Genomic DNA, 27,203 nt, shown 5'->3' with positions numbered 1-27,203 from the left:
ATTATCCACAAGCAAGGAAGAGCTAAGAATGACTACGTTTGGGTGCCCAGTGCCTGGCAAGACACCAGTAACCAAAACAGGGAAGGGAGAATGGGGGAGTTTGAGCATAATGGGCTTGAAATGTTGAAGGACATTCAGGTGGAGAGGTACCAAAGACAGATACACAGATGAAACAGTGGTTTATGACAGAAAAAGAGGTTGGAGGTTCATAGTGACTAAGTGGTAGCTAAAGTAATGGGCGCAGCTAGGGTATCTCAAAGAGAAAATATGGAAGAAGGCTGAGGACTGACTCAGTGCTCATCTCCAACTCACTTCCTTTCTTCCTTGCATTACTGTGTGCCAGGCTTTACAGCTGACTCACACACACAGTGGAACTTAACCAGCACAAAACTCCTCTAGAACATGTATGGAACACTTACAAACATGTCCTACAAGCAAAGTACTGTGGGAAAAATAAAGATGAATAAAACTTGGTACCCATCATCAGGAGATGTACAAACTGGCAGAGAAATCAATTGAGATGTTTTTTAAATCAAGCTACAATTTGCAAAAAAAAAAAAAACACAACTGTACCCGCCCCCCAAATCAGGAAATTAATACAATTTAAATATTGTTCAAAATAGTAGGTCTACATAATCAGACAGCTGACTCAAATGAAACAAAAATAAAATCTATGGGAATTCCCTGGTGGTCCAGTGGTTAGGACTTTGTGTTCTCAAATGCCAAGGGCCCAGGTTCAACCCCTGGTTGGGGAACTAAAGTCCCACAAGCTTCATGAGGCAGTCAAAATAAACATATAAGACTCATATAAAATAAAATATACATCTTCCCTACCTCTACTACTACTGCTGGCTATAGTTACAAGGTGCTTATAGGTTACAGACAACTCCACTCCATCTTCAGCAACTCTTTGCACAGACTATTCCACTGACTCCTCACAAATACTCTAAGGCAATTACTAAGATTCTCTGGTATTACTGAAAAAAGATCTAGAGAAGAACTGGCCCAAAGTCACACAGCTAGCAAGAAGGAAAGTCAGGATGCCGCTGAAGCTCACTTCTGATTCCAAAACCTGTTTCGTGACCATTATACTGTACCTATCCCAGACAGATTCACAGCATTTCTCTCATTTCTGGTTTCTTGGGGAGAAAGTTACTGTCCTACTGCCTGTGGTGAAGAGAGCAAGAAAAACAAGATGGAAGAGAAAGGACCCCAATTTACAGGAACCCTGTGACCACCCAGAAATAGAAGAAAGTCGTCTGATGAGATCCACAATGACAGTGGTGATTACTGTTGATGCAAATCTTGCCAAGCAAGTCTGGAGAATACAAGTTCTCTTCTTGGGTTGCTATAAACCTGGTTTCTGGGCATTCACAGTGTGAATATTTTATAGGCCTTAAGATCCAACAGTATGAATTATTCAGAGAGCTAAAGCACTTTTGGAAAAGACATTTTACATACTTAATCTCAGGATGCGTCTTTGCCTTCTCACCTATAAATCATCTATTAACAAGAATAAAATTTAGGAAGTAGCACCAATTTTGGTAAAAGATTTAAAACTAAAAGCCAAAGTAAAGGGCAGGGAGCTTAGGTTTTTAAGGAGACTCTAATCCTGTAGCTATACAATTTGCCCCAGTAATATCCTTAACAACTTTTAATTATTCAAAACATGATTTATTCAAAATGGTGAACCCTTCTCTATACTGCTTCCCTATGCAGTTGATTCACAGATTTAAGTTTCCATACATTCAACTACTTGCCTGACACCCTCTGGCTGTCTCAAAGTCACTTCAAAATCAGCACGCCCAAACACAAATTCAAATGCATGGTCCCCTCCTCCAAATCTGATTCTATTCCAGGATTCTCTACAACTAGTGAATCACCAGTCATTCGATTACATAAGCCAGAAATGCAGGTGTCTTCCTCGTTACTTCTTTCTTACCTGTCACATCCCTCACCTGACTGTGCCTCCTTTAACTCTCTCAGGGCTTCCCTGGTGTCTCAGCTGGTAAAGAATCCACCTGCAATGTGGAAGACCTGGGTTCGATCCCTGGGTTGGGAAGATCCCCTGGAGAAGGGGAAGGCTACCCACTCCAGTGTTCCGGCCTGGAGAATCCCATAAACTGTACAGTCCATGGCGTCGCAATGTGCTGGACACGACTGAGCAACTGTCACTTAACTCTCTCAAGCATAACCTCCACCTCTCCCTTCCAGCACCGTCACCGTCCCTGTCACCTGTCCCATGACAACAGGTTCCCAACTGATCCATCCTCATCCACTCCTGCCCTCATCAGTATGTTCCCCATACCACAGCTACAACGCTGTTTTTAAAAGGCACAAAGCTGGCATCTCCTTCCTGCTTAAAACCTTTCACCGTCTTTCCATTTCTAAAGACAGAGACCTACGGAATGGCCCAGCACTTATTTTCCTCAAGCTGCTCTTGAAATACTTTCTCCTCTCTCCTCCGGTGATCCTCGTTTCTTTTAGTGCCTTATGCTTGCTCAATCACCCCATACAAACCACACCCCCTCTGCGTGATGCCTACCTTTCCATCCCCAACTCACCTGGTTAAACTCCTACTCACAATGCCAGATGTCCCCTTAGTTGTGACTTCTTCACTCAAACATCAGCTTTCCTTTCATTCATTCAAGCTTTTACAGAGTGCCAGCTACATGCCAGGCCCTGCTGTGGACACTTAAGATACAACAACGAGCAGATAAAAAGCACTGGCCATGTGGAGCTTTGGCAATGGGAAAGAAGGGAGATGGGAGCGACACAATAAACGTAATTTAAATAGTAAATTACAGACCATGTTAGAAAACGATAAGAGAGGGAGACAACAAAGCAGACTGGGGCACTGGGAGTATGGATGAGGTGGGGCCAGCGGAAAGGTCAAACTGGGGTCAAGGCAGGCCCCATAAAGAAGATGACACCCGAGGGCATGAGTCAACTGGACAGGAAGAACAGATAGGCAGAGGCCCCAGGGCACGACTGGTTATTCAAGGAGCAACGAGGAGGCAGGAGAGGCTGCGGTGGAGTGAGCTGGGAAAGTAGACCAGAGACGTAACTGGGTAGCCTCATAGGCTACTGCGAGAACTTTAGTCTTTACTGACCAACACTGGGAGCCCTGATGGAGTCCGAGAAGTCTGACTTACATTTAAAAGGATCCCTTAGGCTGCTGTGGGGAGAACAGACTGCCAGGAGAAGAGTGGAAGGAGCGAAACCAGTTAAAAGTTTGTTGAAATAAACCAAGTGGACGATGGTAACGGATTCCATGATCTCCTGACTCCATGGCGAGATCGAATTCCCCTAGTATTTCAGTATTAATCTTCTATGTGATCAATACCTCCCTCCCTCTGAAGAAAGTAAGCTCCACAGAGGACACCCACATCTGCTTTTGCTCACTGTGGTTCTCCCAGAGCTTAGCACAGTACATGGCCTAAAAAGGCACTCCAGTACTTGCTAAATGACTGAATCTAACTATTCTGTCTTTCAAACTCGGAAATGCAATATATGTCTCATTATCCTGTCACAAAAAAAGAAGAGTCTACTTTATGCTGCTGCTGCTAAGTCGCTTCAGTAGTGTCCGACTCTGTGAGACCCCAAAGACCGCAGCCCACCAGGCTCCCCTGTCCCTGGGATTCTCCAGGTAAGAACACCGGGGTGGGTTGCCATTTCCTTCTCCAATGCATGAAAGTGAAAAGTGAAAGTGAAGTCGCTCAGTTGTGTCTGACTCTCAGCGACCCCATGGGCTGCAGCCTACCAGGTTCCTCCATCCATGGGATTTTCCAGGCAAGAGTACTGGAGTGGGTTGCCATTGCCTTCTCCAGTCTACTTTATACCTAGGTTTATTTAAATTGATACTTTGTAAACACTGGTAATAAAAAGCGTTATTTCAGTGAAGGAAATAAAATCTTGCCATGACAATATATTTAAGCATATTATTCTTAAAACCATCCTCCGTGCTTTCTCAAGGCCATATTTTGCCAGAACTTTCTAAAACTCAGATTGGGGGACTTCCCCTGGAGGCCTAGTGGTTAAGACTCCCTGCTTCCACTTGGGCATGGGTTTGCTCCCTTGCTGGGGAATTAAGATCCAAGAAGCACAGTCAAGAAAAAGAAAAGTAGTTTAAAAACAAACTCAGAGGGAGGTGGGAGGGGGGATTGGGATGGGGAATACATGTAACTCTATGGCTGATTCATATCAATGTATGACAAAACCCACTGAAAAAATAAATAAATAAATAAAGGAAAAACAAAAACAAACTCAGGTGGGATCATGCCTTTTATTCTAAAACTTTCAATGGCCCGAGATAAAGTCAAATGACACAGGATACTTACAGTCTCCCCCTAATATAGCTTCCTTATCTCCTACTATCCTGAGGTACTCCTCACTCCAGTCACAAAGAAATAAAAGGGAGAAGACAGCCAATACTTACCAAACACCTACTGTTAGGCAAACTGTTATATACTTTCAATATATTCACTTATATATTTCTGTATCTATTCCTATATATCTATGTCCTCAGAATGGCTCTTCATTTCTTTGTCTACAGACAAACTCCCAATTCAACCTTCAGGACACACATCAGCCAAGTTTGGAAATAACTGAATCAGATGACATCAGGGTCCCTTCCATTGCGAAGATTCTGAGAACCATCATCTTTCCAGTCATGAAGTAGTCTCCAAAAGCAATATGAGGTAGAAGGTTCAAAAGATTTCACCATTAAACTTATCTATGACAAAAAATACAATTAACCAACCAAGTGAAATGTGTAAGCCATTACTGGTCCTCATTTCAAAAAAAGAAAAAAAACTCTTAAGGCAGTCTGGGCCAACTGGGGAAATCAGAATACAGGTCAGAGAACATTACAGAATTGTGGTTATGTAAAGAGAATGACCTTGTTAGGAGATGCTTGCTTACTATTTGGGGGTGAGGTGTCAGTGTCAGCAACATATGAGCAAACGGTTCAGCAAAGAAGAAGAAAAAAATAAGGCAAATTTGGCAAAATGTTAAATCTACTGTTCAATTTTTCTGTATGTTTAAAAATTTTTTATAATAAAAAGCTGGAAAAAAAATAGAGCGGCAGACTATCGTGAGTTGCCACCTAAATAAGATGACTGCTACACACCCCAGAGCTGATCTAGCCACAGGAAAACATCACTCACTCTTGGAGGCCACCTTTACCCAGGTTTGCCCACAGGAGCCCTGCCTGGGAATCTATGCATCCTCTGGGATTGCTCAGAAAATGCTCAGATTGCTCAGGGAAACTGGCCCCGGGTCACAGCTCTGAACCCAAGTAGGTGAAAGGGAACCCACCACCTGCCAAACAGTAATGGGCAGGTAAAGACCTGAGTAAGAACGTTTCCAAAGGGCACAAAGGAAGTAGATGCCTAGATGCCAATTACCCTCCTTCAGCGTCAGCCACCACCCAGGCAGCTTAAAGTACAGTCTGTGGAGTTAGCACCGCCCTGGGCCCTCGCCTACATCAGCCTCTTCCCAGCTGTGCCTTCCTGGCGAGGCTCATTTAATTCCATTTTTAATGGAATAGTTGCTATGTGACTGGCACTGTTCAGGCTTTTTTTTTTTAATTGGAGGATAATCATTTTACAATGCTGTGCTGATTTCTGCTGTACGGCAATGGCAATCAGCTATAAGCATACATATACCCCTCCCTCTTGAGCCTCCCCCTCCCCAGCCCACCCTCTAGGTCATCACAGAGCACCAAGCTGAGCTCCCTGCGCTATACAGCGGATTCCTGCTAGCTGTCTATTTTAAACATGGTGCTGTATATACGTCAATGCTACTCTCCATTTGTCTCACCCTCTCCTTCCCCTGCAGAGTCCACAACTGTTCAAGCTTTAAATACCCCTAGGCTGTGGTCTTCTGATGTGTAAACTGGGGCTATTTGACAGCACATCCTTCGACAAGTGAGAATTAAGAAGACAGGCACTGTTCAGCACATGGGCTCACCTGATGCTATCAACCACGACCCACCAAGAAGAGGGTTCGCAAACATCACGAACATAGGACTGCTTTGAAGACAGCCTTCTGTTTATGGCAGTACTGCCATTCAGTTCAGTCGCTCAGCTGTGTCCGACTCTTTGTAACCCCATGGACTGCAGCACGCCAGGCCTCCCTGTCCATCACCAACTCCCGGAGCCTATCCAAACGCATGTCCATCGAGTTAGTGATGCCATCCAACCATCTCACCCTCTGTCGTCCCCTTCTCCTCCTGCCTTCAATCTTTCCCAGCATCAGGGTCTTTTCCAATGAGTCAGCTCTTTGCATCAGGTGGCCAAAGGATTGGAGTTTCAGCTATCACTTAGTCAAAAACAACTATTACTATCTTTGGGTGAAGATGTATCTAAGCATCTCATTTTGCTCCCTCCTGAAACGTCACTAAAAACTGCAATCAGTAAAAGGAGTCATGAATACAATGACGAGGAGAACAGAAGAGGAGACAAGAGCAGTAAAATTTTGAAAGTTGCAAAGCAGATAGACCATGGTCACTGACTGAGCATGCCCAAGAAAGCTGGACATCCAAGCCAGCAGCAGGAAAAGCTGAAAACCAGCACAGTAAAGGCTTGAGGGAGGCAGGAAAACAAGTTACGGACCAGAACCTGTCCCCTTTCTCTTCGCTCAGTCTTTCAGTCATGTCCGGCTCCTTGAGATCCCATGGACTGTAGCCTACCAGGCTCCTCCATCCGTGGGGATTCTCCAGGCAAGAATGCTGGAGTGGGTTGCCAGGCCCTCCATGCCTCATCCATATCCAGACAGAAGTCTGAAGTTTTCCCCTACGTCTGGCCTTCTGGACTGAGGGATACCAGGTACAATGGCAGACTCAGGCATCAGACTGAAAACTGGACAGAAGCAACTGCCATTCCTCTGTTCTGGTGCAGGAGACTGAAGCCAGATCCCTTCCAGACAAGAGTCTGGAAAGCTACGCAGAGAAGGGAAACTTAAAATCATTACAATTTCAGAAACAAGAGAACATATTGCATCTTAAAGCAAGAACAGCATGTTATCATAAGAAACACTCAGAGACTAAAAAATAGCCTTTGAATATTGAAAGTATAACCGTGGGGTTTTCTTAAATCCAAATATAAAGTTTGGGAAGTAAAAGTTAAGAAAATCTAGCAGTAAGTAGATGGAAAACAGAAGAAAACAGGTAAGAAAATGAGAAGACCTTTACAAGGCTCACATCCAAGTGACAGGTGTTTCAGGAGGAACTACAGAGAAAATATGAGGGAGAAAAATAACAAAATATTCAGGAAAATTTTTCCAGAATAGGAAGAACTGTATTTTCAGATTTAAAGGGCTCATCAAATACTCAAAATAATGGATGAAAATAGACCCACACTAAGACACACCATTTTAAATGTCAAATCACTGAAGTCAAAGCAGAAAATATGTGTGTGTGTATGTGTGCATGCATGCTCAGTTGTTTTCAATTTTTTGCAACTTCATGGACTGTAGCCCACCAAGCTCCTCTGTCCATGGAATTTTCCAAGCAAGAACACCAGAGGGGGTTGCCACTTCCTTCTCTAGGGGTTCTTCCTGACATAGGGATCGAACCTGCATTTCCTGCATTGCAGGCAGATTTTTTACCCATTGAGCCATTGGGGAAGCCCCCAAATCACTGAAGTCAAAGCAGAAAACAGTTTGCAGAAATTAAAAAACAAACAAACAAATGGTTTACATACAAAGGATCAAGAATCATAATCAAAACTCCCCTTGTCAGGAAACTACTGGTGTCTGAGTGCCGTCAGAGCGAGCAAAAAGCACCAAAAGATCCCCACACAGGAGAGCTAACGGGAGCCCCGCTGGGCCCCCAGACAGGGAAAACCGGCCGGAATGAAGCAGGGTCCCACTGCTCCGCCAGCTTTTTCACGTGAGGACTGAATGCCCCATGAAGCTGGCCCAGACTCCCACTAATCCATCCTCAGCTGGGCCCCGGCTGGATCCTGATCATATACTGAGTCCTGCAGCCAACATCAGCAAAGGACACTCGCTTCTCTTACAGAAGGTTCTGCTCTGACCTACCCTGGTAACTGCAAGAAGGCCACGGCGAGCAGGCCACTCCCTCTGACCGTATTTCTGCCGTCCTTCCAGTGTTTGCTTCACACTAGAGCCTCCCAGATCCCCTGAGACAGTAGTAAACGTCTCCCAAGACTCACCCAGAGCACTGCCCACTGACCTCTTCAGAAAGGGCCCCTGTCGGGAAAAGTCAAAGAAGCTGAAGCCATTCTGTCTCCCTCCTCTTTCCTGGAAGCTTTCATCTTGAAGTGACAATAAAAACTGTCCTTGCCTCACATGGTCAGGATTGTGCTCGCAATTACGAAACAAAATTTTAGTCTCAAAGGCAGAAAGCACTAGCATTTTTTTTAATAAGCCTGTTTGGACCTCATCTGTGCTCTGGGGGAAATAATTTCCTTATCTCAGTTTACTTAATGAGCAATCCACTGTTAATAAAGACACAGTTTATCGTCCTATAAGGTTTGTGCTTAACTGCAGAAATTAATAAGGTGTGATCATTATAGCCTTGTAGAAATGATTCATCACAAAGGTATTATAATTCTGTTGCCCTCTGGAACATTAACCAATTATATCTAACTCAGCACTTTTATTGAGACAGTCCTTTCTCTAGGCACTGCATACATATCTGTTTCTTAAGTGCTCTTAAATAAACCTATTCTTGGCAGCACTTTCACAGTAACAGTAAAATAAAACTTTGAAACATGCTGTTTGTATGTAATATGTTTTTAACACTATTCACTCAAAGCTAAATATACTGTTTAAGATGTGTAAATATTTACATGTGTGTACATATATGTATATGTGTATATTTATGCATTCATGTGTAACGCTTATTTGATAAAGCAAGAGAAAGATTAACTTCTATCAGGATAGAGGCTCTCTCTGGAAGAAAGATGTAAATGTTTCCTTTCTTAATGTGGTTGTAGATACAGTGCTGATCACTGCAACAGTATTTATTCCCCACAGCCTTCTCCATACCTGAGACACCTTCCACAACAAAAGGAAGTTATTTCAAAAGAGGACAAGAATTCCAGTTACTGTTGTATATTCCAGGGGGATTACCACAGGAGGGTGTTACACAACATGCCTGTTCACATTTTCTCTTCCTGAGGGCCCTCTATTCATTCCTGCTAAGCCAATCAAGTGAGTCAATATAACCTTAAAGTCAACACCACTAAGTGGCAACAAGGTTAAAAATTTCACCATAATTTAACCTGGTACTCAAAAATGTTTTTGATCCAGCCTCTAAATATTAAAAGACACATAGATACTAAGAAATGCATTTAAATCAAACAAATTAGCTATTGTCTTTAAATTGTAAAGTCCTTCAAGTTACAGAAAGATTCCACGTGAAAAGAGCAGGAAAATTATACTCTAAAATACAATAATCTGTTTAAACTATCTACCTGAGACTTATCCTACAATTTCCAAAGATATTCACATAGTAAATCTTTTAATGGCTAAAACTCAGAAACAACCAAAACATCCACCAATGAGGGTCCAATAAAATATATTAAAGTACTTCTAAACAGTGGCATGCTTGACAGCATTTTAAAAATGAGGTAGGTCCACACTGATATGATTCTGTCCTTATATTAAGTAGGTTGCCTAACAGTATCATGGTACTATCCCCCTCCAGGGGTTTCCCAGGTGGCACCACTGTCATAGAACTTGTCTGCCAATGCACGAGATGTAAGAGTTGCAGGTTTGATCCCTGGGTTGGGAAGATCCCCTGGAGGAGGGCACAGCAACCCACTACAGTATTCTTGCCTGGAGAATCCCACGGACAGAGGAGCCTGGTGGGCTATGGTCCTTTGGCTCACAAAGAGTTGGACAAGACTGAGGTGATTTAACACAGCACATCCCCTCCTCAGTTCAGTTCAGTTTTTTGCTCAGTTGTGTCCGACTCTTTGCGACCCCATGAATTGCAGCACGCCAGGCATCCCTGTCCATCACCAACTCCAGGAGTTTACTCAAACTCATGCCCATCGAGTCAGTGATGCCATCCAGCCATCTCATCCTCTGTCGTCCCCTTCTCCTCCTGCCCCCAATCCCTTCCAGCATCAGGGTCTTTTCCAATGAGTCAACTCTTCGCATGAGGTGGCCAAAGTATTGGAGTTTCAGCTTCAACATCAGTCCTTCCAATGAACACCCAGGACTGATCTCCTTTAGGATGGACTGGTTGCATCTCCTTGCAGCCCAAGGGACTCTCAAGAGTCTTCTCCAACACCACAGTTCAAAAGCATCAATTCTTCAGCACTCAGCTTTCTTCACAGTCCAACTCTCACATCCATACATGAATACTGGAAAAACCATAGCCTTGACTAGATGGACCTTTGTTGGCAAAGTAATAATGTCTCTGCTTTTTAATATGCTATCTAGGTTGGTCATAACTTTTCTTCCAAGGAGTAAGTGTCTTTTAATTTCATGGCTGCAATCACCATCTGCAGTGATTTTGGAGCCCAAAAAAATAAAGTTAGCCATTGTTGCCACTGTTTCCCCATCTATTTCCCATGAAGTGATGCGACCAGATGCTATGATCTTAGTTTTCTGAATGTTGAGCTTTAAGCCAACTTTTTCACTCTCCTCTTTCACTTTCATCAAGAGGCCCTTTAGTTCCTCTTCACTTTCTGCCATAAAGGTAGTGTCATCTGCATATCTGAGGTTATCTATATTTCTCCCGGCAATCTTGATTCCAGCTTGTGCTTCTTCCAACCCAGCGTTTCTCATGATCCCCTCCTAGGGACTGGAATTGAGGGTGCAAAGCAAAGAAACAAGGAGTTCTAACTTATTTTAACCTTTTACTTGATACACTTCTGTGCTGTTTCTTTCTTTCTTTTTTTTTTTTTTTGGCACTTGGGATCTTAGCTCTTAGACCAGGAAGAGAACCCCTTCTTCCTGCAAGAGAAGTGCACAGCTCTAACCACTGGACGGACAGGGAATTTCCTGGTTTCAATTTTTCACTTGATATTCCTCTGTAACAATTAAAAAAAATATATATTCACAACCAGAATGCCTTACGGTAATCATTTAAAGGAGTCGATAAGGATAAAATAAGATAAATTCTTTACCCTGGAGTTCAGAAGTGAATTCAGAAATGACCAGCCAGTTAAGGCTGCCCTAATCCTAGTGGGCGGAGGAGGATGGAGGTGGGGAAGGCGTGTCTCCGGAAGAGGAACACTGCGCCCTCCCCTGCTCTTCTTAAACCAGCCTTTCCTGCCGCATCGATACTCAAGATAACTTCGGGTTTTCTTCTTAAGGACAAAGAGGCTTGCAACAGTATTATCGGCCTAAAACTAAAAAAAAAAAAAAAGTCTAATGTTTGTTCCACGTCTGAAAACTGTTTGCAAAAAGAGAAGACAAGTGTCTGAAGATGATGGCAAAGAAGTGTGACAAGCCTGAGAGTCAGAGGCTTGGGAACTGTGAAGCTAAGGGGTGTTAAGAGTGCGGGTGGGTGAGGAGTTTGAGAGAAGACGGGGCACACCGCGAAGAGAAACCAAGGTCTCTGAGAGGCACAAGGCTGACGACACGTTCACGCCAATCGGAGGCTTGCATCCTTGCCCAACACACACACACACACACACACACACACGAGGCTCGAATCCTTCCCCAACACACACACACACACGTACACACACACACGTACACACAGCGTCAGCAGCGGGGCGGGAGCGAGCACAGCGGCTCCCATCATCACCGCTTTGGCTTTAGAAGGTCACGTACTTACCTTTACAAGTTAAGCACCTTCCCGTGATTAACTCGAGAGTCAATTTATTGCTTAAAAACGAGAACAGCCGTCCCCAGTGCAACTACACGGGTTGCGACACGGGCTGCTCTGTATCTCAAAGGACACCCACCCTGTACGATCAATCCTCCAAAGAATGTCCATCCTCCTCCATCTCCACGCCACACCTCTGTACAAAGAGCCGGAAAAGTCCACCCAACACGGACCACACTCCCAGCAAGGAAGGGTTCAGAGGCAACGCGAAGTGGGACGACGAAGCCCCTGAGGGCCCCGGGGCCCCGCGCCGGCGCACCTCTCCCTCCCCTTCCCCGCCCGCAGCGCCGGGAAGCCTACGGCGCCGAGATGGAAACCTTTCAGAGGAAGCAACCCGACGGCGAGAGCCCGCGGCGCTCCCCGACCCCGACCCCCGAGCGCCGGCCCCGGTCGCCGGAGCGGGCTGTTGAGGAAGGAGGGCGGCGCCGCCCTGACGCCCCGTGGACCCCGCTTCGCCCGGCGGCGGCGCCGCGCACCGGGGAGGCCCCGGGCGGGCCGAGGGTGCCTCCCTTCGCTTCGGCGGCGGGCGCTGGTCCCCTCGAGCGCACCGAAACCGGCCGCCCGCACTCACCCGGCTTCCCCGACGCCCACGCTGACCCCTCGGGTGCACACGCAGAGGCGGAGGCGGCCACGCCGCGGCCAAGCCGGCGTCCTCCGCGCCACTTCAGCCCCGGGAGGGGAGCGCTCGGGAGCGGGCGACCGGCGCTAGGCTGAGGGCGCCGGCGGGGCGGGGCGCGGCGCCGTGCGCACCGCGACAGCCAATCCACGCGCAGCAAGTGGCCGGCCGGGGCGGGGCGGGGGCTCGGGGGCGGGGCTCCGGGGCGGGTCCGAACGCCAAGGGGCGGGGTTAGGGCGCCGCCCGCCGGGCTCCGCGTCCTCTGATTCGCGGATGCGTAGACCTGGCCGGTCCTGCGGTCTGCTTCTGGGTGGCAGCCCCGCTGCGTCTCTGATCAGGAACTTCAAAGTGTAGCATCCGTGAGATCGCGTGCAGAGGGGATCCCGGGACCCGGGGGCAGGGGCTCTCTTTGCCTATAGGCCCTTCGCCGTTGGCCACAGGTGTCCAGTGTAGGGCACGTGGTCCCGAAGGATTCTCTGGAAACTGAGGGCCTGTAGAGATGTCCTCTTCTAATCCCCATCACTCAGAAATGATGCTTTTGAACCGTGGTGTTGGAGAAAACTCTTGAGAGTCCCTTGGACTGCAAGGAGATCCAACCAGTCCATCCTAAAGGAAATCAACCCTGAATTTTCTTTGGAAGGATTGATGCTGAAGCTGAAGCTCCAATACTTTGGCCGCCTGACGCGAAGAGCCGACTCATTGGAAAAGACCCTGATGCTGGGAAAAAATGAAGGCAAGAGGAGAAGGGGACGACAGAGGATGAGAAGGTTGGATGGCATCACCAACTCAATGGATATGAGTTTGAGCAAACTCTGGGAGATAGTGAAGGACAGGGGACATGTGCTGCAGTCCATGGGGTCGCAAAGAGTAGGACATACCTAGCCACTGAACAACGACAACCACTCAGAAATTGAAGCCTAGAAAGATGAAATTATTTGTCCGAGGCTACCAAGCTACCAACTAGTACCATGGTTACCAAATGGTTACCCATGGTTACCAAAACAACTGACTAGTCTTCTGATTCTATCCTGATGTTTTAACCAGCCATCCAGATTTTTCTTTTCCTTAAAGTCAGGTCTCTTCCTACTGTCTCCTTTAAGGAGTATACACCAAAGAGTACTGCACGAGCTAGGTTGTGTAAAACACAGTGGACTTCTAAAACTATTGTCTTTCTGGGACTTCCCTGGTGGTCCCATGTCTAAGACTCCAAGCTCCCAATGCAGGGGGCCCAGGTTTGATCCCTGGTTGGGGAACTAGGCTCTCATATGCCTCAGAGCAACTAAGCCTGCATGCTGCAATTAGAGTCTGTGTGCCATAACAGAACATCCCACGTGCCGTAACTAAGACTTGACGCAGGCAAATCAGTAAATATTTTACACACACACACACACACACACACACACACACACACACACATTGGGGCTTACCCAGTGGCTTAGAGGTAAAGAATCCAGTTGCAATGCAAGAGACTTACAGGAGACATGGGTTCGATCCCTGGGTTAGGAAGATCCCCCGGAGAAGGAAATGGCAACCCACTCCAGTATTCTTGCCTGGCAATCCCCATGGACAGAGGAGCCTGGCAGGTTACAGCCCATAGGCTCACACAGTCAGACATGACTGAGCAACTCAACAACAAGAACTCCATATATATATATATATATATATATATATAGTCTTTCACCATAAGCTTATTGGGTTGTGAAACAGAAAGACTTCATGTTAGTAAGTCCGTTAGAACGGTTGTATTTGGACTTAGAATTCGGATCAAATTCCTATGGACCTTTTGAAAGGATGGATATGCAGTGTCAGTCATCTGAGTAAAAGACAGCCTTTTTGGTTTTTGTTTGTTTTCTACAAAACTGAAACATTTACTGCCTACAACAATTAGAGGATCGGCACCAACATGAAGCATGATGGTAACCGGTGTTTTTGTTGCAGGTGAAAAGATGGTCTTTTAGAGTGGAAACAGGACAGCAAAACTTGGCAATCATTTGATTCAGGCAGAAGAGGAAACATTTCTTTCTAAAGTCTAGACTCTGATGACACTGGATACATTTATCAGCTGGTTTTCTTTCAGTTACAAATAACAGAAAAAACAATCTCAAATTGGCTTTTTAGAATAGTATAAGGAAAAAAAACTAGTTTTAGAACAGAAAAAAGAGGATATGATCTCAGTTTAAATAGAGATTTGGCAGGGAGATGGGAAGGAGGCTTATAAGGGAAGGGATATACGTACACATACAGCTGATTCATGTTGTGCAGCAGAAACTAACAGAACATTATAAAACAATTATACTCCGATTTTTAAAAAACAGAGATAATGAGAAGTCTGATACTCTCACAAATGAGTCATGCTTTTTTACGTGCCATGTTAAAATAATCACCTATACAGGAAAAGGTGGTGATGAAATAGTACAAGTATGCTATGTCAGGGGTATATTCAGACACCAGTGTTTAAAATACTGATATGGAGACAAATTCTTCAATGTGTAATAGGGAACAAAGAATGAGTCAGAAAAACATACAGTAGTATAAAAGTATAAGAAGCCATAAAGAAGTTAGGTAGGGGACTTCATATGTGGTCCAGTGTCTAGGACTCCATGCTCCCAATGCAGGGAGCCCAGAGTTCAATCCCTAGTCAGGGAACTAGATTTAGCAGGCCTCAACTAAGACCCAGTGCAGCCAAATAAATAAATATTTAAAAAAAAGAAAAAAAAGAAAGCCTCTGGGGAAAGTATAAAACAATACAAGAGTGACATCAAAATGAATAAATCACTTCAACATGTAATTTTTATAATATTTGTTTAGTCATTCAGTCGTGTCCGACTCTTTGTGACCCCATAGACTATATATAGCCCACCAGGCTCCTCTGTCTATGGGATTCTCCAGGCAAGAATACAGGAGTGGGTTGCCATTTCCTTCTCCAATTTTTATAACATAGATTGACTTTAATTATACTGGAAGGATAGCACATACGAAATGCTTTTAAAACAATGCTTATTGATGAAATGAATCAGATTACTGAGTTTCATGTATGTCTTCTCTATTAGTTATCTACTGCTATATAGCAGATTATCTTAAAACTTAACAACTTAAAACATTTATTTATTTATTATCTTGTACAATTTTAAGACTCAGAAATCTAAGACCAGCTTAGCTGACTTGTTTCTGGCTCAGGATTCCTCATGAGATTATAATCAAACTGTCAGCTGGGTCTGCAAATACTGAACACCCACCTAAGGCTCTGCTTCCCATAAAGTTCACTCATGTGGCTGGTGGCTGGTGGCCTTGATTCCTGGATACGGGCGCCCTCTCCACAAGGCAGCCTCAAGACATGGCAACTGGCTTCATGCAGAGTGACTGATCTGAGAGAGGCAGCAGGAAGCCTCCGGCCTCAGAAGAGAGGTACCGCAGTCCGCTCTATTCTGTTGGTCCCGCAGAGCACACCGTGATGCCTGCTCAGTCGTGGGAGTGTGTGTGGGCTAAGTCACTTCAGTTGTGTCTGACTCTTTGAGACCCCATGGACTGTAGCCCGCCAGGCTCCTCTATCCACGGAATTCTCCAGACAAGAATACTGGAGTGCATTGCCATGCCTTCCTCCAGTTGATCTTCCCAACTCAGGGGAGGAAACCCGCATCTCTTACATTTCCTGTGATGGCAGGCAGGTTCTTTACCACTAACACCACTTGGGAAGCCGATTGTGGGAGAATGCTACGCACACAAAAAAATGTGAATATCAGAAAGTGGGGATCTTTAGGGGTCGTCTTGGATGCTGGCTGTGATCTCCATTAATTTAATTTTGGATTAATTATTACTAAAATAACATTTACTTCTAAGTTAAAAGGGATATCAAAAAATAAATAATAAAAAAAATTTTTTTAAACCAAAAAACAGGGAGGGGTCTGATCTCCTCTGGTACACATTTGTCTTGAGCACTACAAATGCAAACTCCAATAGACACATAGTATTGGCAAGTCAAATGTCACAGGCCATGGTGCCATCGGTAACATTTTTCTAAAATGAGGTACAATTCTTGGTAAGTTCCCAAGAAAATGAAGTACAATTTTCACAGTAGTTGCTTTTATGGAGGTAAAAAATAGTGTATTTAAAACCATGCAAAACTGGCATATTTATATGTAAAATATAATCCCATTTTAGGCTTCGATGACTATAACCAGAGTATTCACCCATATGAATGTCTGGTGGGATGTTTGAATGCTGAGCAGGACAAGGAACAATTCCTCACTTTGGTCAAGTACGCTGTACACTGTGAAACACCCAGTGTCCCTGGCCCCATCTCTTAAGTGCCTGTGGTCAGGGATGATGTGTAAAATACTTACCAACTAGGGTTGCATGGACTTACCAACCAGTCAAAAGATGACAGCCAGCATGACAAACTGGGCTTCCTAGGTGAAAGTGAAAGTCGCTCAGTCATGTCCTGCATACTCCATGGAATTCTCCAGACCAGAATACTGGAATGGGTAGCCATTACCTTCTCCAGGGGATCTTCCCAACCCAGGGATCAAACCCAGGTCTCCCGCATTGCACGAGGATTCTTTACCAGCTGAGTCACGTAAAGAATCCACTTGCCAATGCAGGAGATTCAGGTTTGATCCCTGGGTGAGGAAGATCCCCTGGAGAAGAAAATGGCAACCTATTCCAGTATTCTTGCCTGAAAAATCCCATGGACACAGGATCCTGGCAGGCCACAGTTCATGGCATCGCAGAGTCGGACATGACTAGCAACTGAGCACAAACACATAAATACACATAGCATGACATACTGGTCCAAATGGCTGCCTGTTCAGTTCAGTTCAGTTCAGTCGTTCAGTCGTGTCCGACTCTTTGCGACCCCATGGACTGCAGCACACCAGGCCTCCCTGTCCATCACCAACTCCCAGAGTTTACCCAAACTCATGCCCATCGAGTCAGTGATGCCATCCAACCATCTCATCCTCTGTTGTCCCCTTCTCCTGCCTTCAATCTTTCCCAGCATCAGGGTCTTTTCAAATGAGTCAGTTCTTCAAATCAGGTGGACAAAGTATTGGAGCTTCAGCTTCAGCATCAGTCCTTCCAATGAATATATAGGACTGATTTCCTTTAAGATGGACTGGTTGGATCTCCTTGCTGTCGAAGTAGTGCCTTGCATCTTGTCCACTGAAGATTCTCCCTCAACTTTCCAAAATGCCCCATGGGGGGCAGTAATGCCTCTGCCCAGAACCACTGATTTACAGCTGAGGACCACCCTCTACCCGCAAGAAACAGGGTCAAATACCTGTGGAGAAGATTCCCTGGCAAAGGAAATGGCAACCCACTCCAGTATTCTTGCCTGGGAAACCCCATGGACAAAGGAGCCTGGCGGGCTACAGTCCATGGGACCTCAAAGAGTCAGACACAACTGAGCACGTACGCACGCTCACACGCCTATTCCCCTCCAACATCCAGCGTTTCATGTTCATCATCTCAAAGGTTTACAACTATCCTGCAAGTTGAGTCTAATGATATTCATTAGATAAGAGAAGACAGATGCCTAGGAAGGTCTCATAGCTAGCAAGTGGAAAATCCTGGATCTGAATTCAAGTCTCTTGAACTCTGAAGCTCATTCATTTCCTCTCCCTACATCACACTTCCTCTTGCTCACTGGTATTATAGGCAGTCAGGGAGGCAGAGACCTTAAGAGAAATAAATGACAAGAATAATAATCAAGCTATAAAGCACACTGAATCCTACCTACTGTATAGCACAGGGAACTCTACTCAATACATATAGTATTGACCTATATGGAGAAAGAAATGGCAACCCATTCCAGTACCCTTGCCTGGAGAATCCCATGGACAGAGGAGCCTGGCGGGCTACAGTCCATGGGGTCGCACCGAGTCAGACACGACTGAGCGACTAACACACACACACACACACACACACACACACACGAAGAAAGAAGCTAAAAAAAGAGTTGATATATGGGACCTCTCCGGTGGTCCAATGGCTAAGACTCTGAGCTCCCAATGCAGGGGGTCCGGGTTCCATCCCTGGTCAGGGGACTAGATCCCACATGCTGCAACTAAAGATCACGCATGCTGCAAGAACACCCAGTGCAGTCAAATACTTATATATTTGGTTAAATAAAACATAAGAGAGTTGATTTATGTTCATGTATGGCTGATTCACTTTGCTGTACAGCAGAAACTAACACATTGTAAGTCAACTACACTCCAACAAAAAGTTTAAAAAACAAACAAAAACCCCATTGAATCCAAGGTAGCTCCTGGGAACCTCAGTGTATGGAGTTCTAGAATCTTCTCTCAGGGACTTCCCTGGTGGTCCAGTGGCTAAGACACCATGCTCCTAATGCAGAGGGCCTGAGTTCAATCCCTGGTCAGGGAACTAGCTTCCCACATGTTGCCACTAAGACCCGGTACAACCTAAATAACTAAATGTTAGAATCTTCACTCAGTAATGTGATCTGCTCCGTCTCCTCCCTGCCAACCCCAGAGCTCAGTGTGTGGGTAAGAACAGGGGTCTGGAATCAGACCAACTCTAGTCAGTCTGGATTCAAATCCCCAGCTCCGCCACTTTCCGGCTGTGTGCCAGGTTATCTAATCTGTGCCTTAGTTTCTCCATCTCTGAAAAAAGTTAATAATAGTACCTATGTCATAGGACTGTTGTGAAGATTAAGTGAGTTAACGCAAGGAAGGTGTTCACCAAGTGCGAGCTTCTGTCGCCTTCTCTGTCGCTCATAGCTTATGACTCGTTGTTACACCCTATCTTGCGCCTGCTCTATGATAACCTCAGCTTGTGTTCGCCCTCTCGATGCTGTGTGGTCCGCCTCTGTGTCACCTTGCACTGCTATGTACTTCCTTTGCTCAGTATTGATTAGTTCTAATTTCCATGAGCGCATGCAGCAATCTCATGATGGCTTAACAGATGAGATAGAGCTATATGTGTTGATTTGGAAATATATTGAAGATACATTAAAAGGCAGGTGAAGACAAAGATAAGAACGTGTATAATGTGCTCACATCCGTGTATTTTTGAGACAGCAATGGAGGGACAGTGTGTGTCTATAAATCATATACAGTTGACCCTTCAACAACTCAGGGGTTGGGGTGCTGACCCACTGTGCAGTAAAAAATCCAAGCATACCTTTATAGTTGGCCCTCCATATCCTGGTTCCACATCCCAGTCTCAACCAACTTGGCTAGTGCAGTACTGTAGTACATACACATTTATTGGAAATAAAACAAAACAAAACAGATAGAAGTGAACTTACACAGGGCTTCCTGGTGGCTCAGTGGTAAAGAATCCACCTGCCAATGCAGGAGACAGGGTTTCAAACCCTGATCCAGGAAGGTCCCACATGCCACAGGGCAACTAAGCCCATGAGCCACAACTACTGAGCCTTGGTGCTGCAACTACTGAAGCCCGTGAAACCCAAGCCTGCGCTCCACGAGAGAAGCCACTGCAGTGAGAAGCCCTCATACTGCAACCAGAGAATAGCCCCCACCTGGTCACAGCTAGACAAAGTCCACACACAGCAACAAAGACCCAGCACAACCAAAGTAGATAAATAAACAAAATTTAGAAAAAATACATGAACCTGCACAGTTCAAACCTGTGTCATTTAAGGGTCAACTTTGCACAGAGTTTTTTTCCAAAGTGAACTTCCCTGCTGGGCCAGTGGTTAAGAATTTGCCTTCCAATGCAGAGGACACAGGTTGGGGAACTAAGGTGTCACATGCCATGTGGCAACAAGGCCCGCACGGCACAACAAAGACCCAGCACAGACAAAAATTTAAAAATAAATTTTTGAAAGGATATTGTGGTTAGATAGCATCAGTGACTCAATAGACATGAGTTTGAGCAAACTCTGGGAGATAGAGAAGGACAGGGAAGCCTGGTGTGCTGCAGTCCATGGTGCCACAAAGAGTCAGACACAACTTAGCGACTGAACAATGGTGGCAGGATAACAACCGCCCCCCGCAAATATGCCCTAATCCCCAGAATCTCTGAATATGTCATGTTACACAGCAAAGGAAAACTAAATTTGCAAGTGGAATTAAGGTTGCTACTGACTGACTTTTTTTCTTCTTAATTTTTATAGGAGTATAGTTGTTTCACAATGCTGTTACTTTCAGGTGTATAACAACATGATTTAGTTATGTATATATGAATATCCATTATTTTCAGATTCTTTTCCCGTATAGGTTATTACCTAACATTGAGTAGAATTTCCTGTGCTATACAGAAGGGCCTTGTTGATTATTTTATATGTAGTAGTGTGGATGGGTTTCCCTGGTGGCTCAGACAGGAAAGAATCTGCCTGCTATGGGGGAGGCCTTGGTTTGATACCTAGGTTGGGAAGATCCCCTGGAGAAGGGAATGGCTACCCACTCCAGTATTCTTGCCTGGAGAGTTCCATGGACAGAGAAGACTGGTAGGTGACCGTCCATGGGGTTTCAAAGAGTTGGACACGGCTGAGTGACTGACACTTTCACTTTCACTAGTGTGTATATATTAACCTGACTTTAAAACGGGGGAGATTATGCTGAGTGAACTGGATGGACCCAGGGTCACCATGTGTGTGCATGCCAAGTCCCTTTAATTGTATCCGACTCGGTGTGACCCCATGGACTGTAGCCCGCCAGGCTCCTCTGTCCATGGGATTCTACAAGCAACAATACTGGAGGGGGTTGCCATGCCCTCCTCCAGGGGATCTCCCCCACCCAGGGATTGAACCTGCGTCTCTTACATCCTCCTGTATTGGCAGGCAGGTTCTTTACCCCTGGCGCCACCTAGGAAGCCCAGGGTCACCACAAAAGTCCTGAAAAGCAGAAGAGGAAGAGTCAGTGTGATGAGACATGAGAAGGACCCCCCTGCTGTTGCCGGCTTTGAGGAAGAAGAGAGGGCTATAAACCAGGATACAGGCAGCCTCTAGAAGCTGGAAAAGGCAAGGAGTTGGATTCTTCCCTAGAACTGCAGGAGGAATGAAGCTCTGCTTGCACTTTGATGCTAGCCCAGTGGGATCCACTTTTGGGGGTGAGGGGTCCTTTTGCCCCAGTCACTGATTTCTGAGAATCCAGATGGTGGGATGGTGGATTGCCTTCTATGACTTCAGTAACTGTATGTTGAATGAGTAGAACTTTGTTGAAAACAGGAAAGACAGTACTTCTGGGAACAGACAAATAAGCAGGAGTTGTGCCTGAGAGGTATTGAAAATGTCCCGGAAGGTGGCTGAGGCCCAGGGATGGGTATCCAGGCAGTTAATATAACAGGGAAGTATGGTCCCAGTCATACAGACAAGGCTACAGGGGACTCCCATCTCTGGGAGGGGTACCCTCAAGAGTAGGGCTACAGCCTGGGAGCACAGTGGAGAAAATGACAGTGAAGTTGTATGGACAACAAGGTCCTACTATATAGCACAGAGAACTACATACAATATCCTGGGATAAATCACAATGGAAAAGCATATTAAAAAGCATGTGTATATGTGTATACCTGAATCACTTTGCTGTGCAGCAGAAATTAACACAACCTGTAAATCAACTATACTTCAATTAAATAAACAAACAAACCCAACAAAGACTTTACTACCCTACATGGGAGTGTTAGATTTTGTGCATTTGTTGCTCAGTTTACATGACACTGAGAAACTTGAATAACCTCACTTCTTCAAAGAACCAACTGTAACTGGCCTATCACGAAGTTAACAAATGAAAGGGCCAGAGTTACTCAAAGTTAAAAAAAAAAATAATAATGCAATCATTCTGTCAAGGAACTTAAAACTACAGTCCTGAGGGACCAGACTACTGACTGAGGCCAAACCTCGGGCACACAGAACAAGGACACAAAGACAAAAGTCACTTGTGATCCAGAGGTTCTATCCTCGTGGTGCTGGGCCAGGGTCTTCATTCTAGTTTGAAGAAAGGAGCCATGAAAAGGCTGGGAATCAGACAAGAGTCTGATATGTGCCTATTAAGGAGTTTAGAGATCTCAGTAAATTATTACTACATCTGAAAAGCTGACAGTTACATGATGAGAAACCAACAGAAAAAGGTCAATGCTGCATCAAAACAGAGCCTAAGTGTCAGATTCTGATTCCACAAATGCCAATGAACTGGCCAAATTTTTTTTTTTCTGGCCTGGAAGTTACTTCAGTAAGTGACCCTGTTTGTACATAGTGAACTTGCTTTTTTAGCAAGAAGAGTCTGTGTCTGTCAGTTTTGACATCAAGCGAGAAGATAAAAAAACATTTAGATGGTCAGACAAAACATGTTTATTATTACTGTTAGTTGTTTAGAGAACCATTGGACCATTGAATAATCATAAAGTTTATTGATTAAATTTATTAATATAGACATTTACAAACATAAAGTGCTGTGCTGAAATCAGGAATTACTAGAGTTTTCTGATAACCTTACCTTCTCATTAGCTAATATGAAAAATGATTTCCTTGGATTTCCCTGGTGGTTCAGTGGATAAGAATCTACCTGCCAGTGCAGGGGACACAGGTTCGATTCCTGGTCCAGGAAGATTCCACATGCCATGGAGCAACAAAGCCCGTGCACCGCAACTACTGAGCATACGCTCTAGAGTCCATGACCTGCAACTACGGAACCCACACACCAGAACTACTAAAGTCCACGCATCCTAGAGCCTGTGCTCTGCAACAAGAGAAGTCACCACAACGAGAAGCCTGAGCCCCACAATGAAGAAAAGCCCCTGCTCACCGCAAGTAGAGAAAGCCTATGAGCAGCAATTAGAACCCAGAACAACCAAAAATAAAAACGGTTTCCTTTATATATGTTGTTGTAATGCGATTAGGTAAGTGAAAGTCACTCACTCATGTCCAATTCTTGGTGACCCCATGGTTTATACAGTCCATAGAATTCAACAGTCCATAATACCGGAGTGGGTAGCCTGTCCCTTCTCCAGGGGATCTTCCCAACCCAGGAATCAAACCAGAATCTCCTGCATTGCAGGTGGATTCTTTACCAACTGAGCTATCAGGGAAGCCCCATAATTAGATTTCATGTACCATAATTAAGTGTCATGCATCTAATATTTAACAAGATTCACAGATGCATCATCATCTTCTAAGATGTTTTGGAACGATAGCTTTTATTATAAAGCTCTTATTTCACACTGGTCACAATTGAATATAGAGTAACAGATCATTGCAGAAGCTAGTGATAACTCATTCAACAAAATAATCACATATTAAAAAAATAATAATCACATATTATACCCATTAATGCCCCATCATCTAAGCAGAAAGGTCCGAAATTTCCTTCTGAAGATGTAGTTTTACTTATCTATCACACACTTTACAAAATAACTTGTTCTTCCAAAATCAGAGGGGCAAGTGACAAGCTTCTGAGACATGTCCATTGTACAGCACTCTGAATCAAATAAGGAAACAGACCAGCTCCTTTTGACAAGTCTCCATATCCTTGTAGTTGCCCGATTCTAATTACACAGACCTTAAAAAGTCAGATCATTCTGAGAGTGGATGGGACACAGTGTCATGGATGTCAATCTCTTCTCATTTGCCAAAGGTGCAGGTGAGCACAAAATTCTGACATCTTGTAGTTGCTTATTAAAGGGTTCCTAAGACAGGAAATTGGATCCCTAAGACTGTAAACTGATATAGTCCTCTCATTGTAAAAGCCTCTGAGAAGTGTGATACATAAGAGAGGCTTCAGGTAGGTTTATGTAAAACCAACATTTTGACTCTGATTAGAGATGAAGCCATAAGTGAAACTTTGTTTCCACTGAACCCACCTTTGAGAGGTCAGAAAATAAACTCCTCAAAGTGGACACTGGAGTCTATTTCTAGAATAGCTAAATCAGTTAGCTTGGCTGATGGATCTTTGCTGCCAATGGCTCATGAAGTTAGACAGGACAAAGTACAACTTAGATGTTTGGTGGTTTCTTTATTCAGTACCCAGAGAGAAGGCCTTTATTAAAAAAAAAAAAGAAAAGAAAAGAAGAGTGCTGGAACTCCATTACACTAATTTCCTATCTTAATGTTTCCAACCATATAGAGAATGTCCCAAAGGTCTTAGGTTAGTTTTGTGCTTTAATAAACTTGTGTCAGTATTAAGTTGTTTCCTCTTGTCTTGCTATGTCCTCAGAACAAAGCTGGTTGAATATTTCTCTGATTTGGTTTCCAACAGTTCTCTCACTCAATTACACATCACTGTAGATGTGGGTTGTTTTGTGAAAAGTACAGAGATGCACAGTTCTCAGACTCTTCTGTGATAGAAAGAAACCTCAGCCTCTATGTGTGGTGTTAATACTACTGAAAATTATTTGGGGCAGTACTGTGAACATTGAGATGGTCATATTTTAATAAATTTCCACACATTCATCCAGTTAAAGAAACTGGTCTTAACTCCAGGTGTTTTCTCTCCTTCTCCCGGATCAATGTTATATGGGTTTTTATCCGTGACTTCTTTTGTTTTTATAAGGGTCATGTGTATTTCCTGGGTTCTGGCAATTTCTTTCTGTGCATCAAAATGGACCTTCTGCCTGGTCAGAAGGGGAACAATTAAATTAAAATCATTAATTCGCTTATTTAGCTTTTTGATGTTTTCTTGAAACTGCTCACAAACTTGGTTCCACTGTTTCTGTTCAGCTGATGTCATTGGAGTCCCAAGTTTTTTCCTCGACACTAAAATTGCCTCTCTGAGTTGATCAATGGTATCCTTTATTTCCTTTTGCATTAGGATCCATTCTGGTTGGTATCCATTATCTATCAATATTCTGTTCAGGTTGTGAGTCATAGGATCAATATATGAACAGCCAGAAAATTTTTTCAGAGGTTTTCCTTTCCCGCTGAGATTGTCAAAGTCTCCTTTTGCCATTGATTCCTGAATGAGATCTTCCACCAAACGCTCTATTGCCTGAGTTATCTTTCGTTCCTTACTGTGTCTTACATCTTTAACAGTGACACTATCAGTGAAATACTGGCTTTGCAGTTTCTGCTTTTGGTATTCCATCACTTGTTCAGTTGCACGGTCTGCTCTAAACTGCCTGTACTGCTTCTCTCGTTGACTCGGAGTCCCAAAACCAATACCCTCAAAACTTAAGTAATGCCGGTGTTGGGGTGTTTTATATTTGAATTTTTCTTCTTCTTCTTCTGTGTCTTCAACTTTACTCTGTCTAGCATTTGTCTGTTCTATCACGTGGGAAAGTACCTTCCTGTAAGCTTCTTCAATCCTTATAAACGTTGCAGAATCAGCAGTACTAGAGCCACCGTCTGGATGGTATTGCTTGGCAAGCTTACGAAAAGATTCCCTGACATCATCTGCAGAACAGCCTTCATCCAGGTTCAGCAGCCCATAATATTCTCTCATATTCCTTTTGGATTTATGGGTTGACATCATTCTAGTTCTTATGACACCAAGACATGGACCCATTTTCATTCGATTAGGAATCACTGAAGCACTTCTCAGATGAGATCTTAAGATCTGAGCCATCATCACATACGTTGTGTTCCTTATGGTACCCAGAGTTCTTCCCTAGCAATGATCTATAAAACAACAAATATAGAGTGAAGAAAGTTGTATTATCAGCTAAACTCATATTTTCAGCAATATGAATGAAATTACGCATACAATAAGGGCAGTTCTTTCTAAATGCTGCTGCTAAAATTCTCAGAGCTACGATTCATTTATGTTAGCAGAGAAATGGAAGTTGATGATGTCTTACATTAACATATTGCAATATGATCTAGATTCTACTACTAACTAACCCCAGAATGTTAGAGCTGGCAAGTTCTCAGAGATCATCTAATCCAATCTTCTCGTTTTATGAGAAAATGTAGACCCAGAAGGTTAAGCAACATAACCAAATCCAATAACAAGGTGGAAGGGCACAATAAGCCTCTTGTTTAACTGTCTGTATTCCCAGCAGATCATGAACTTCATCGGCACCATTACTTCTTTAGTTAGTGAATGTATCAGTCTTTACCGTCCCAAGGAGTCTTCTCACGGGGAGACATGTGAAATAATCAGGGCACACGCCAAAGTATGTACCTAGTCTGACACTAAACTGAATAGAATCAAATGTCCAAAAAAGATTTTAAGCTCTGCAGCTTGTTAGGAAGGAGCTATTCCGCTGCAAGTCGAAAAACCAAGATGAAAGGGTGAGCCCTCTCAAGACGTTAACTATTATTTTTAAAACGCACGGTACAGAAGAGGAAGGCAGTCTTGTACGAGGGTAATGGCAATGAAATGCTGGAAGTGGTTTCATTGAAAATAGGACTTTGATGTATACATGCTAAAACTGAGTTCCCGGGGACTCCAATTTCTGGACAGTTGGGATCGAGGACTTTCAGGTTTAACTGGGACTTCGGTGATGGTGCCCACGGTGGCCGTCGCGAGGGAGCGGTCAGTCCCGACGCTGGACACGCCCCGCCCCGCCCCGCCCCGCCCCGCCCCGCCCCGCCCCCTACTCACCTCAGAAGCGGCTCAGCGGCTCCCGCGTCCAAGCTGCGCCTTGGCGCATGCGTGCGCCATGTGCCCTTCGCTTCACAGGCGTCTCGGCGGGAGGCCGGCGGCCAGCGCCGCCGCTGGGCTAGATCATCTGCGTCTTACACAGAGGGAACCCTCGGGGTGCGGCGGGCAGTATTATACCTAATAGGGACAGACGTCCTACCTTATCAGGGAACCTCAGAATGTCCTTTAAGCCCTAGTCTTCTCTAGAGGACAAGAGTAGGAGCTTTCGGGAGGCCCCGCCCCGTCCCGGGCACCAGCTCCGCCTCCG

General features: G+C 44.6%; 2 protein-coding genes and 1 non-coding gene across 3 annotated transcripts in view; 1 reads left to right on the top strand and 2 right to left on the bottom strand.

The window, feature by feature from the left end:
- TMEM50B (transmembrane protein 50B) overlaps positions 1 to 12,533 on the bottom strand; it is a 39,528-nt gene extending 26,995 nt beyond the window's left edge. Inside the window, exon 1 of the mRNA XM_061134370.1 lies at positions 12,390 to 12,533. The gene's annotated coding sequence lies outside the window, so the exon portion shown is untranslated. The remainder of the gene's footprint in view (positions 1 to 12,389) is intronic.
- Positions 682 to 755, top strand: TRNAE-CUC (transfer RNA glutamic acid (anticodon CUC)). Its single transcript has one exon. It is a non-coding gene; the product is annotated as a tRNA-Glu (tRNA).
- An 11,814-nt stretch (positions 12,534 to 24,347) lies between the features above and the next one.
- Positions 24,348 to 27,199, bottom strand: DNAJC28 (DnaJ heat shock protein family (Hsp40) member C28). The gene is made up of 2 exons (XM_061134053.1): positions 26,897 to 27,199; positions 24,348 to 25,968 (listed from the first exon to the last, which is right to left on the bottom strand). The coding sequence occupies exon 2, from the start codon at positions 25,916 to 25,918 to the stop codon at positions 24,776 to 24,778; it is 1,143 nt and encodes a 380-aa protein (XP_060990036.1). The 5' UTR covers positions 25,919 to 25,968; positions 26,897 to 27,199; the 3' UTR covers positions 24,348 to 24,775.
- Positions 27,200 to 27,203: the final 4 nt, after the last annotated feature.

The sequence above is a fragment of the Dama dama genome, chromosome 31, assembly GCF_033118175.1.
Source record: "Dama dama isolate Ldn47 chromosome 31, ASM3311817v1, whole genome shotgun sequence".
Lineage (NCBI taxonomy): Eukaryota > Metazoa > Chordata > Mammalia > Artiodactyla > Cervidae > Dama > Dama dama.
Note: the sequence above shows the minus strand (reverse complement) of the source record. Positions and strands in the feature narration are given on the sequence as shown.

Coding starts and splice junctions, on each gene's coding strand:
- DNAJC28 (XM_061134053.1), bottom strand. CDS start 25,918: ATGATGGCTCAGATCTTAAGATCTCATCTGAGAAGTGCTTCAGTGATT.